Here is a 13516-nt window from a genome sequence, read left to right as displayed (position 1 = left end):
AAAGTAAAGTATCAAAGTTTCTTGTTTGTGTTTTAACATGTAAACAACATCTGATAAGCAAGTTTCCTTCTGACTTTCTGCACTTAATTAATAGATTCCTTAACATGATAAAAAAAAAGAGAGAAAAATGCTCCTTATGCAATTCAGGTGGGAATAAAAAGGATGGTGTGTTAGGCAACATAGTTCACACACTGGGACTACCCAGTCACAAGTGTGACCTTGAAAGTGACTACTTCTTGCCTGTAAGGTTAAGGTGTTGTTTGACTTCCGTGGATTATCTGAAGGAAACTGAAGTCTTGTTACAGCTCTCTATTTCCTGCTCTGCTATCTGTGAAGTTTTGCCACTAGTGCAGTCTCCTTCCGTAGTTTACGCTGGAAGCTGATTTCTAAATAGAAACTTTTTCTGTCGAACTTCTGCCTTGTTTTTTCACACGCATTTCTAACAATCACAAGCTCAGATTGAGGACTTGGATGAAAAAACTGTGCAAACCTTTGTCACTGCTGAGTGATATGACTTGTTATTGTAGGAGTGGAGTGAATGGATTTCAAGTTTGCTGTGACACATTTGAGGGCAGTGAGTTGGCTGCAAAGGTGGTAAGGGTGTAGTCAGTGAGTCAGTATGTAGTAAAAAAGAGTCTGTTTTGGGAATCAAATGGAGCCGAAGCTTTGTATGTTGCCCATTTCAGTCCTTAACTTTTCAGCAGGTGATGGTCGGTGTTGGAAACATTTTTGACAAGAGGTTTTACTGTCAGTGATGTACACAGAATACTGGAGGCTTGTGTGTCATATGCAGACTAATGTGACAATGAAAATAATGATATGTGGGTTTAAGATTCTAATGAGGTTGGGCGATATAATGTAAAGTGAGACAATATAAATTTGTCACCCATCAGATTTTGTCAGTTTGAACGGTGATAAGCTATTCCATTCACATCTCCGGGTTTCTGAGGCAATTCTGTGCAATGTTGCAAATCAACTGAGAAGACCTGTCTTACATCAGCGTTTCATTTTTGCCTCAGTGTGATGAGGTGCATTGATTTGTCAGGTAATGATGTCAAACAGGTATTCCTGTTTGGGTATTTTATCTATTAACAATTTCAGCATTCATTTTTTAGACGAAATATTGCATCACAATACACATCATTATTGTGGTGGAGGATTCTGTATTGGGGTAGAGAATGGTATGCATATTGCCCACCTGTCCAAGCATCTGTCAGATAAGAGCAGCAAGCAAACCAAGTAACTGTTGTACCATCCAACACAAATCACGAGTACCTGGTTTACTATTTTATGTTTCTTGAATAGTTTGTCTTTGGTGTCTTAGGAGGAAGACCGACTCTAGAGACCCGTCTTATTTATTAATTTGTCATGGCAGATTGTGGTGAACCTCTGAGGCAGATGAGCAATGGCCGAGCAGGTCATTTGGGAAAAAAAAAATACAGACAAATCCTTCTCCCTTCTGGATTTATCAAAAAAGCGTTTATTATTAATAATCATAGTAATGTCACACAAATTCACAAGTGTTTAAGACATGTCTGGCTCAGTTTGGTGTGTGTGTCTGCAAGTATGTCTGTGTGAATTCTCTAAACAGTGCAGTTATAAATAAATGACCACAAAGAGAAGGAAAGGGGTAAGGTAATATTGCAACAGGAAAAATAGAATTCTCATTTTAAGAAAATGAACAGAAAAAAAGGTTGTTCAAAGAGAACATTTAGCACCATCTATCCCATTATCATATTCAACAGATATCATAAAATCTTATCTAAAAGCCCCCTACATAATAAAAAAAAATTACCATTTCTCAAAACGCTTAGGAAAAAGTCGTTTTGTTTTTTTCCTTAATGAGCATACAAACACAGCATTCCATTAGTCATCTTCTCTACGTGAGCAGTGTGCCTATTGTCTACAGGAAAGGTGGCATTATATTCAAGATAAAGATATTATTTAATATATATCAGGAGAAAAAGGCAGGAGTCATGAGAGGCAAGCACCAGAGAAACAGCAGCCTCCACTCCCGTGGACACACAACCCCCACATTTCAGTTCTTACAGAGCAATCAGTCACTATAAAAAATAAAGGAGAAAAAAAACGCAAACTTGTACAACCCTATTAAAAAAGGGAGAACATTGATATCCAATAAATAGAGAAAACATTTTAAATTAAATGTACAATGCCAAAAAAAAAAAATTCCAGGAAATACTAAGTCTGCATATTGGAACAAAACAATCAGAGATACAACACACAAACACCAGATGACAATGATTTTTTTCTTTCTTTTTCAAAGAGAGTTCATACAGAGATGGAAGAAATGAACAAAAAGACCTGATGAGTGTCAACTGAATATTAATCTCTAGCGGAAATAAAAGTATAATTCATACAAACACAAGATTTACAACACATACAAGAATCTGAAAGACAAAATTAAATCCCCCCAAAAAAACCAAAGTCGTTAAAACCCGTATGTTTTGAAGCATTCCAAACATTTGTATTTTTTAAAATTCTTAATGCTTTAGAAAAATGTTCATATCTCTATTATTAGTATTTTTCATTTTCTCTCTTTTCTAAATACAAGGCCAATGTGGTATATATCTAGGCTGATCTAGTTTAGAAAAAACAAAACAATAAATTATTTTAAAAAAGACAGCACCCCACAAAAATTGCAAACAGCATGTACAAATTTCAGTATTCAAGACGACAACAACAGAAAAAAAAATCTCTCTGGTACTGACAGAAATACGCCATTGAAACCATCAAATACCCTCCACAGCTTGTTCAATGGCAGCACCAACTGCCCCCTGGTTCTCAACTTCACTGTTGCCAGGGTTTCTGGTTGAAAGCACCGTCTGAGAGTAAACTGGTATGTTATTGGCGGCTTGGTATTTCTTTTTGTAAACAGTAATGATGAGTAAACGTATTCAACTGGCTGTTCGGCAAGTATTAGCAGTAGTAGTAGTAGCAAAAATGATCTTAAATAATGAAAGGGTAAGTTGAAAACCAAAGTGAAACTGTGTCTTTTGTCCTGGCTTGCAGGAGTTTTGGTTATGGCTGAGGAGACGCAGGAGGGGAGCTCTGTCACCGGGAGGAAGAGGCCTGGTGAGACAAAACACACAACAAACAGTTAATTTACAAATAATTAAAGTAAAGTATTTATGACTGGGCGGTATTCTTTTTGACAGTTATTTTTATTTCAGGTCAGAAAGGAACCCTCACTGGAAAATGGGGAATATTGAATAGAGGTATGTGTCTGCTTACCAGGCTGAAGGAGTCGTATGTGTTCATGAGCTCCTCTATGCGGTACTGCTCCAGCACCACTACGTTGGTCAGGTTGGCGTTACGCTGACGTGCGCAGTCCTCACAGTGAACCACATATGTCTTCCTGCTGCTGTTCTCACTTGTCACAAACAACAAATTGAACACCTCCACCTGTGACAGAGAGGTTAAGACATATTCAAGATGCTGGCAGAAAGGAATTATGTGAACAAGAGATATCAAGAGTATGTTTTGCCGAATTTCTGAAAGGACTCCTGTTGTAAAATCTGTGGTTTGAGTATCAAAAACTCATTGCATGTCCAGCGTTAGAGCACAACAGTACCCTGTTTATTGGTGAAAAGGTTTGCACTGTGGGTTCCTGCAACTAAATGAAATACATGCTTCTGTTGGTCACTTGACTGATATGTGACCACTTCAAGAACACCTTGCGTCCTACCATGGTAGTAATTTTGGAGGCTGCAGTTTGTGATGCTGTTGAATTGTATTGCATTATACAGGAGTGTTTCTAATATTTTGTCCACTTCTTCTATATCAACCTACCTACAGCTACTCAAAACAGCTGAAACAACTGAATACACTGTAATGTTATAGTCTAGGTAACTTTTCTTACTTGCAGAGGTAGAAGAAGCAGTTGCCAGTTTATTGGGTTTATCAGTTTAAAGTAATACATTTCAACACCACCATCGACTCCATGATGATAAAGTTGAATCAGCATTTCTACCATAGGAATGTAGCATCTGTTGCAACTAAGTGCACCCAATAAACTGGCAACTTAGTGTGTCTGTAATAGTGTTTCATGGTTAGAGTGACTGTTGGCTACTCACGTCACACTCATTGCAGTAGTAGGCAGGCTCGTCTTTGACCCGACTCTGATAGGAAAGCTTCTTGCCTTCAGCCACCAGTTGGTCCCGCAGGATCTGGATGTGCTTTATGGACTGCAGCAGGCAGTGTCTGGCAGAAAGGAAAAGAGAATAACATAAACATTAAGTTGCCATCAAATGTTGAAACTCCAAATTTTGACATTTTCTGTGTGTATTACTCCAAGTTTACAAATGTAATGGAACAGCCCCGCAGGCAGTCCTACTTTCATGAAGGCTACAATATTGATTGTGGAGGCTTTAGTGCTGTTGACTATACTGAGAGGGATATTTAGTTCGACCTCATATTAACACCTTCAAGTATAATACACTACAGTTAAGCAGAACCACACAACAGTATTATGAACAGTTCAAACCTTATAACCTTAATAAGATTCTATTGTTCATTAGTTTTAGCATAGTGTAACTCAAACTGGTAACTGATAGCAGTTGTCTATACTCACTTAATCATCTTGTAGGTGTCTGGGTCAGTGATCTTGACAGTGCGGGCCACATTCCAGGACACATGGATCATGGGGACAATGGATTTCACCTTCTTTACTTCATTCCATTCAAACCTCTCCAGGGCCAGCTGATACTGGTAAGCTACAGATACACATGAATCAATGTTGAAGAAAAAAAAAATAACGCTGTCTTACAAAATATTCTTACTATTTTTGAAGTAACCTGTATTTGGTCACTAGATGGTGCATTCCTTACCACTGAGAGGTCCGACATTCCAGGCGATGTTGTTGCACCAGCCAACAGCCTGAACCCAGTGAACAGTTCCAGCGTTGATCCACACCAAGTCTCCAGGTCGCTGGATGAAGCGGTACACAGGGATGTTGGCGTTGTAGAGGTCCTCCAACACTGGCCACCAGGATCCTGTCAGGTAGTCTACTCCGTGCCTGAGCACATATGAGGAAAAGGTTGTGTTAGAGCTGTTACCCATTACCCAAATGCCTAAAAAATAAATGCAAACACTGAGGTCAGCTTGCATTCTCAGATTTGTCTCCATCCACTCACTTTTCACAGAAGTCACTGATGGCATGCCAGTAGTTCTCATGGACAGAGAACCACTCGCAGTCTCCGGGGCCAATGTTGATGTTCACAGAGCAAAAGTTATTGTTCTCCTGGTGACCTGTGGATTAAGGACAGAATATACAATGGTATTTTCTTTTTTAGATTTATAATTTAACAGATCTTAATCCATGTAGTAATTTCTGTTACATATTGTTATTTAACCAAAGGACCATCAGTGTCCTTTACCTGGCGTTCGGCTCCCTGGAACCTTCATGTAGAGCTGGACAGTGTTCATGCCTAGGATGGTGTGTCCGACATGGCTCAGCATGTTTCCACTGGATGCTACACGCATAAATGCTGGCAGCTTCTGTAACTCCTGAAGCTGGGGCTTCCACCTGAGCAGAGATAGCAGGTCATAACTCAATTAATTTTACCTTTAGTAATGAATGTATAAATGAGAACAAAGGAGCTTTTGCTATGACCATGCTGCAGTGTTGAGGCCTGACCACCAGAGGGCAATGTATGTATGGAGACCACCATGTTTTGCCACAGAGATGATTAATGTCTTAGGGTGAAGTTGCTCACCTCTTGGGATCTGAGAGGTCAATGTTGGTGCCAAATTTAATTATCTTTCCCACTGGTTTTTGCTCAGCACTGAGGAAAAGAAAAATATTTAAGCATTACTACAAATTGCAAAACACTTCAGTTTTTTGATTAACTTTTTGCTCTTCTAACACCACATTTACCTGCTACTTTCTTTAGAGCTGTCCTTGTTGGGAGTATCAGAACTGTTGGATGGCTTCTTCTCCTTGTCATCATCTTCTTCATCCTCCTCATCGCTGCCCTTCTCCTCCTGAAGACATGGATCACAGCATGTTTATCAGGTGGATTGCAGCACAGAATGCAGAAACATGGAAATCCTGACCCTCTACCTGACATATAAAACCATATGACTGAAATAGAAAGTCTACGAGAATGGAGTAGTAATCGCAACAGCAGTAGAACATTTACCTGCAGACTCTCTTGGAAGCTAGAGGCCTGGTACTGGGCGTACTTGGCGATGGTGGTGTGGGAGCGGCTGCTCTCACAGGGCCACGTTTGACCTGTCCCACTGGGGTCCCAGTTCTCATCAGCGGGCTGCTGCACTTGAGTCCTAACTTCCACTGCCTGCTCTGCATTGGCTTCCACCAGTGACTTTGTAGAAAACAGCCCCAAGTCTAAAAAACAATGAGAGGGAACATTAGCCACATACTTTTGATGCAGTAATATGTTAACAGTCACTGTAAGTGTACACTTACTGAGTCGAAGAGATCCAGCCAGGCCCCTTATGACAGTAACAGGATTCTTGGGGTCTGTACAGAACTGCAGCAGCACAGGGGAGAAGGCATCTCTCTTACTCTCCAACTATAGGGAAGAAAAATCATGTCAGCGCAATCAAACACGAACTGTGTTGGCTTTTTGAATCACCATAAGAGGGCACCACTTGTGTGTTATCAACTGTCTTCAGTGTACAAAACATTAAAGCAACTTTATGTTCTGGTGCTTTAAAGAATGTATGTGTGCACTTTGTGATTAAATTTTAAGTTACTTTTGGCCACTTACTACCATGTATCATAATGGATAAAATATTAATTCCTCACATGTGTCAAATGATAGGCCAAAGATTGAAAGAGAGCTAGTATATGTATAAAATGGGACATACGTAGATGCTGGGTGTGGGAGGGTTGAGTTTCTCTCTAGGGATGGGTTCCTCTGAGGTCATGATGGGCTTGACAGAGAAGGCTGGGAGCAAGTAAGATTCTCTGAACTTTCCTTTCACTCTGGCTCCCCTAGAACAGAAAAAGAGAACATGTTGACAGATACAATACATACATTTCTATTACTACTACTAGTGGTGGTATGAAAAAATGTGGCCTGGTGAAATTTCACATCAAATGCATTTTTTAAAAGTCTTCCTCCACAGTGCACTTACTTGCAGGACCTGATGACTTCACTGGCAGTGTTCTTGATGCTGATTTCCTCCAGTGGGATCCTCTTTTCCTCCACCTCAGAGGCAATAAACGTCTCCCTGTCCCCGCTCTCCACTTTGATCAGGCGAATCTTTAGTTCCTTGGGTGGCCCATCTGACAGGGCCTTCAGTTTCAAGAAGTCTGTTGAACCTAATGAAGAACCAGATTCAGAGCCTTTTTTGTGCTCAGAAGAACATTCTGCATGCTTCCCTTCACTGGTGGAGCTGGCACTGGATGCCTCTTTACGTTTCTTCTTTTCTGTGTCATAATGACTCCGATTTTTCTCAGAGCCCTCCTTGCACTGGAGGTTGAGGTCACCAAGGATTCTGCGATCCTTCTTCTCCTTATGGCTCTTGCCATCCTTATGCCGCTTGTGGCTGGAGCTGGAATGAGTAGAAGAAGAAGAAGAAGATGATGATGATGACGACGACGACGAAGAGGAGAAAGCCATCTCCTCCCTCTTTTCTCTATGCTTCTTCTTGTCTTTCCTGTCTTCATGCTTCCTGCTGCTACTGTGGCTGTGACCATGCTTCCTCTTCTTTTCTTTCTCCCTCTCTCTGTTTCTGTCTTTCTCTCTGTGTTCCTTTACTTTATCAGATTTGTGTCTGTCCTCCACTTTACCATGGCCGTCAGGTTTATCAAGGGAATTCTTGTTAGGAAGTGACTGTTTACTAAGCATGACCTCGCAGCTCTTGCCCAGCTCTGCCAGAGAAGACTCAGAGATGGTGGTCAGCAGTTGCTCCTCCTTGACCACTCTGACAGGATTTATGGTAGCAAAACTCTCCTTTTTGGTAGAGTTTACGCTTTCCTCTGATGTTTCTCCATCATCTCTCCAAACATCAGCATCCTCTATTTTCAGTTTCTTGTCCTCTAGCAGATGAGGAGAGGACTTCACAGGTGGGACAGCTGGACTGAATGGTGGATTGGTTGTATCTGAGGTGGGAGAACCGCCTTGCTGCTGGCAGCAGATGTCAGGGCCCAGTGACAGTGAAGATGAATATTTGACCCCAACCAGCGCTGATGGAGGGGGTCTCCCAAAAGGCCCACCACGGTAAGCATACTTCTGGCTCTCTAGGACAGTTGCTAGGGACTTGAACATGCTGTTTACACCCGTTTGGTGGAGGTGGGGTCTTTGGGGTGGTGGAGAACAAGAGGGGGTCTCAGAATCCTCTTCGTCATCCTCCTCGTCAGCCTCACTTTTAGTCTGCTCAGGGAGGCCGTAAAGTTTAGCCAGGTCACTGTGGCGGTAATTGGTGTTCCCTACTCCCATTCCAATGTCAATTGATTGTTTAGGGTTGAGAGGTACATTTGGAAAAGGTTTAAGGTAGTCCTCATCCTCCTCATTAAGAGACGATGTTCGACTGCAGGGGGATGCCAGAGAGCCTTGGCGGCTGAGCACAGGAGGGCTAGCATGCGGATTGGACCCAAAGTCTTCCTGGTTGGGCTGATGCTTTGTTGCTGGAATGAGGTCTGGGGCACACAGGTAGCTCTTGATCGGCTGGACACTAGGAGGAAAGTTGTCAAGCAGACCTGTGGACCCAGTCTTTTCACTGTTATACATCTCCTCTTCCTTTTTGATGGATTCATCCAGCATGGCCATGATGTTAGCCAGACCATCAGGGAGCAATGTGGACAACTCTGAGGGCTCTTCCTCAAACTGAGCACTGTCAGAGTCAGCATCGCAGCTGCTGGCATTTTCCAAACCATGTCCTGTCCCCTGCTTGTTGAGGATGCCCCTTGTGGAAGTGGTAGATAGAGGTGGGGGTGGCAAGTTTTCTCTGGGAAAAGCCTGATACAGTTTGGGGGGCTCTCTAAGTGCCAAGGTAGGGAGAGAGTGTTGGCTGCTGTCTCTCTCCCTAGCTGAGTCTTTGGATTGGTTGGGTGCGGCTTGCATTGCCGGGGGCTTGTTGGGGTATACCGACTGATTCATCCCTGAGGTACTGTGTGTTGATGAGGGACTGAAAGTCGTTCCGCTGTTGTTGCCCCACATCTCCCTTTGCCTCTGCTTTTCTCTGGCATACTCAGTCTGAGGTGTGAGGGGGGGTGGCCGCAGCCTTTCTGCAGGAGTAGTGGTGGTGGGTGTTTGGCCTGGTGGACAGGGGAGTATGCCACCACGGCTTAGCCAAGGGTAGGGGGGTGAAGCCTGGGAGTTGGGGGGTGATGGACCCGAGGGAGGTGCAGTAACAGAAGACAGGCGAGGAGGTGGAGGTGTGGGGGAAGTGTTACCAGAGAGGAGTCTCTCCAGATTTTCAATTGCAGTCTGTTCTTTGCCTTTTGCACTGCACAGGTCCTCCTCCCTCTTTTGCTCCATCCTCTTTTTCTCCAACTCTCTTTGTTTTTTCTTCTCTTCTTGCCTCTGCAGTTCTCTCTTCTTTCTCTCCTCCTCTTGCCTCTCTGCCTCTCTCTTCTGCCTCTCTTCCTCTTGCCTCTCCCACTCTTTCCTCTTCCTTTCCCGCTCCTTCTTCTCCCATTCTCTCTTTTTCTTCTCCTCTTCCTGCCTCTCCCATTCTCTCTTTTTCCTCTCCTCCTCCAGCCTCTCCGCTTCTCTCCTCCTCCTCTCCTCTTCTTGTTTCCTCCTTCTCTCCTGTTCCTGCCTCTCCCATTCTCTCCTTCTCCTCTCCTCCTCCTGTCTATCCAGTTCTCTCTTTTTCCTCTCCTCCTCCTTCCTTTCCAGCTCTTTCCTCTTCCTTTCTTCATCACGCTTTTGTCTCAGCTCCCATTCTTTCTTCCGCCTCTCCTCTTCTCTCATTTTTCTCTCTCGCTCCTCTCTGTCCCTCTTTTTCCTCTCTTCAGCTTGCATGTGACCCTCTAGCTCTGCATCAAGCTTGTCTAGGGCCTCTTCGATTGACTGAGAGACAGAGGTCGGAGCTGGTGGATGAATCTGGGGCTGAGAGTACGCCTGTGTTGAGGCAGATTCTGGCTGATGATGCAGTCTGGAGGACAGGGCTGGATTGGATGGCTGACGGTTAGAGTTGACAGTGGAGCGAGGAGCTGCGCAGTATGTAGTAGGAGAGCTAGGAAGAGGATTTGAAACACGGCTTGTAATCACACTGTGCCCTGAGGAGAACAAAGAAGATGATGAGGAAAATGCAGGAGGTTGCTCCACTTCAGCCTGAGCATAGTATGATGTCTTCCCCTTCATGGGCTGGGACTTGGTGGATCCCTGCTGTTGGGGTCTGGGCAGCCCATGATGGTGAGACTGGTTGGCAGTAGCAGTTTGGCCTCTCTGACATCCTGGCTGTAAAAGAGCATCTAGCTGAGAGGTGGGGCTAGTGATGCCACTGGTGGAGGATTGGGGTACTGGCTCTCTTCCTCTCTGCCACCTGTTATTACTGCTGCCAATGGTCACAGGGCAACCAGCAGGGGGTGACGTGGTTAGCGAGGAGACACCAGCCATACCTCTGGAGCTGCCTGTATAGCCGCTGATGGAGCAGGAGGCCTGTGTTATGGGAAGATTGGGGGTGATGACAGGTGTTCGAGTGGAGCTGGTTGGGGGCAGAGGAGGGCTGACATGATGGTGATGCTGGGAGGGACCTGGAACCCGACTATCCACGACCTGATTGTGGTTCTGCTGGCGCTGAGGTAGCAGTCCTGGAGGCCTGTAGATGCCTGACTCCTGTAGAGACACATATTCAATTAACTGAACAGTTTTTATTAAGTGATCATTTTTGACTTAATTATCTGAACTCTGCAGCTGAGATAACAGTTAAATTGAATGGAGTAGAAACACATGTTGCATTCATCAAATAACCATAACTCTCATGGCTGCAGAGGAACAAACTGATATGGTCATGGTAGAAAATGTGTTACTGCATGAATGACCTGTACTCACTAGGGACTGACTGCTGGGCCTGCTCTGGTATCTCCAGGCCTCATGGGGCCCGTTTTGCTGTTGCTGAGGTACTGAGGTGCTGGCAGGAGAGGGTGGAGGAGGGGGACCCTGGTGCACCAGCCCTGGATGAGGCTGGAAGTGGCTGTAAGGCACACTACTGCTGCTGTTGTTGCTGGTTGCAGGAGGGTTTGCTGGTGATGTTTGGGCATGTAGGTGTTGATCTCTGTCTCCCCTAGTTGGGGTAGATGCAGTGTGAGAGGTAGCTTGGCTGCCACCTTGGACCCCAATGTGAGGGCCTCTCTGGTTGTGAGGACCATGTGGCTCCATGGCCTGGCAGGGTGGAGCTAGCCTCAGTTTGGAGCTGGGGCTGGGGTAGGAGGAGTGAGGGGACTGCTGGTTTACAGCCTGAGGTTGGAATGTGTCTTTCTGGAGCTGAGGAGCACATCCATGGTTGTAGCTTCCTGGAGAGGAGTTTGGTAGAGGGGAGAGGTTTGAAGGGGTGGAAGAAGCAGGGGAGGACTTTTGGGTGTAGCTGCCCATTCCATGTTTGTTGGTATCCTATTAAGAGAAGATGATTGGAGTAATATAAAATCAATTCACAGCACATCAAACAACACTGTCAGGTTCAGTACATGTTTATGGTATCACTCATCCAGTAAAAGTTTCCCTATTGATCGCCAATAATGAAGGGATATTTTCTTGTTGTTCAGACCTGGAAGTCCTGCGATGGAGGGTTCTTGCGGTCAGAAGCCTGGGGCTGCCAGGGAGTGCTGTTGTTCTTGTGAACGGGATTCCAGAAGGCAGGTTTTGGAGGGAGGTGGTGGACCGACGACTGGTGCTGAGATAACAAAGTCTGACCAGCGAAACGCTGCAGCCCAGGATGGGATATCTGCACAAGGAGTGGGACAGTACAATATTTATGATGCAAAGATCCAACAAACCAGAATGACAAAACAAAAATGCAGCAAAAATCTAGAACTGAGGTTAGAATTGCCACTCATCGTGGATGTTTTGGTATAACAGAAATAAATGAGTTTGTTCTTGTGGAATACCTGATCTGAACTCTTTTTCCTCTTGCTGGGGCTGGGACAGTCCTCGGCAGCTGGGCGAGAAGGCAGGTGCAGTGATGGCGGAGGAGTGTGCTGGATAACAGAGTGCTCTCCCAATGGAGGGCCCGGTCTCTTCAGCTGACCCCCAAGCATCTTCCCTGGATAGCCTCTCTGCTGTAAACAGAAAAATGACACGATCAGAGCACATGCAGAGATCAAGTGCAGTTACTGCAGTGTTGGTTCAAAAACATTCCTTTGCTGAAATATTCAGCCATAGCTCAGTGGCAGTGGCTTTGAATGGTGTGTGTCTTTCATGTGCAGCAGAAATGACAGCCAGAACAGGGACTGATCTATTTCTGTATGGATGATGAAATATGATCATAGCCAATTACAGAGCTCCTACCTGCTGCACCTGAGCCCACATCTCATCTCCCAGCAATGGTGGTCCCCTGGGAGCATGCTGCTCCTGAGGACCCCCGAACTAAAACAGACAGAAGACAAAAACTGTCAACAGAGTTTTTTTTTCATCTTTGACAACTGTTTAGACATGGTTTAACTCTTGTGCAAAAATCTGCCATGAAATCACCTGTGGCATTGTTACTGACCTTCAGCAGTTGGTTTGGCCTGCTAGGGGGATGATGTGGGTTGGGGGGTGGTCCGCCGCTGCCTGCATAGCCTCCATTATGGAGACGAAGTGAGTGCTCAGGATGTCCTTGAGGAGGGAGGTGGGATTCATACAGCTGACCCAGTTGCTCCGATGCTCTGTGGGGAGGTGGAAGATGCAGATGATGATGATGAGGAGGAGCTCTCTGCTGCTCCCTCTGTAGACCTGGTAACATAGGCTGTGGGAGCTCAAGCTTTTCACCTCCTCGCATGGGCCTGGTCAGCCAAAAAAAGGGTTAGACAATGTTACAAAACAAACAACAAAATCAAAGCACAACCTTGCTTCATTGTGCTTCATTTTTTCTAGAAATTAACTACCCTTTGCTTTCTAAATTTTGTTCTGTCACTCACCCATTGCTAAAGAATTTATAGGGATGATTCAGTCCGCCCATAGGACCAGGAGGTAGATGGGAAAGGAGTTGGTGTTGGTTCATTCCAGGCGAACACCTGACGAGGAACAAACAGAGCACACACAGTACAGTCAGATGATATTTCCTACTAGTTTTTACACTCAGGTTGTTGAGTAGATTTAAGCTTTTACTTAAGTTCTGCCATAACAACATGAACTCAGCTGCTTTAATTAGAGGTTAAACCTGATGGATTTAAGTTAACAAAGAGGTTTGTAAAAGTTTGTTGTATGTGTTGTCATGGCTACAGACCTGGCAGGTGGCTGCCAGGCGCGGCCGCCCACGGGAGCCCATGGTCCCCGGTTGAGTCCGTCCAGAGGGAAGGAATCCCGTGTGCCACGCCCGCCAAACTGCTCTACTGCGTGATGCATCCAGCCTGTGTGTGGATTTTATGAATACAGTCAGT

General features: G+C 44.8%; 1 protein-coding gene across 3 annotated transcripts in view; it reads right to left on the bottom strand.

Annotated features, from left to right (window-relative positions):
- Positions 1 to 1460: 1460 nt before the first annotated feature.
- Positions 1461 to 13516, bottom strand: part of kdm6ba (lysine (K)-specific demethylase 6B, a) — a 93868-nt gene continuing 81812 nt past the window's right edge. For all 3 annotated transcript variants that reach the window (XM_041964995.1, XM_041964997.1, XM_041964996.1), the window contains 20 exons: positions 13363 to 13486; positions 13055 to 13150; positions 12646 to 12919; positions 12444 to 12521; positions 12044 to 12214; positions 11704 to 11880; positions 10992 to 11549; positions 7123 to 10775; positions 6853 to 6979; positions 6449 to 6554; positions 6162 to 6367; positions 5897 to 6003; positions 5736 to 5804; positions 5397 to 5545; positions 5154 to 5268; positions 4848 to 5035; positions 4592 to 4733; positions 4095 to 4221; positions 3253 to 3423; positions 1461 to 3090 (listed from right to left, as the gene is read on the bottom strand). In XM_041964995.1, coding sequence (XP_041820929.1) covers positions 3073 to 3090; positions 3253 to 3423; positions 4095 to 4221; positions 4592 to 4733; positions 4848 to 5035; positions 5154 to 5268; positions 5397 to 5545; positions 5736 to 5804; positions 5897 to 6003; positions 6162 to 6367; positions 6449 to 6554; positions 6853 to 6979; positions 7123 to 10775; positions 10992 to 11549; positions 11704 to 11880; positions 12044 to 12214; positions 12444 to 12521; positions 12646 to 12919; positions 13055 to 13150; positions 13363 to 13481 — 6651 coding nt within the window. In that variant the 5' untranslated portion in view covers positions 13482 to 13486 and the 3' untranslated portion in view covers positions 1461 to 3072. The remainder of the gene's footprint in view (positions 3091 to 3252; positions 3424 to 4094; positions 4222 to 4591; positions 4734 to 4847; positions 5036 to 5153; positions 5269 to 5396; positions 5546 to 5735; positions 5805 to 5896; positions 6004 to 6161; positions 6368 to 6448; positions 6555 to 6852; positions 6980 to 7122; positions 10776 to 10991; positions 11550 to 11703; positions 11881 to 12043; positions 12215 to 12443; positions 12522 to 12645; positions 12920 to 13054; positions 13151 to 13362; positions 13487 to 13516) is intronic.

This window comes from Chelmon rostratus, chromosome 23, assembly GCF_017976325.1.
Source record: "Chelmon rostratus isolate fCheRos1 chromosome 23, fCheRos1.pri, whole genome shotgun sequence".
NCBI lineage: Eukaryota > Metazoa > Chordata > Actinopteri > Chaetodontiformes > Chaetodontidae > Chelmon > Chelmon rostratus.
This window is presented reverse-complemented; position numbering and strand designations above follow the sequence as displayed.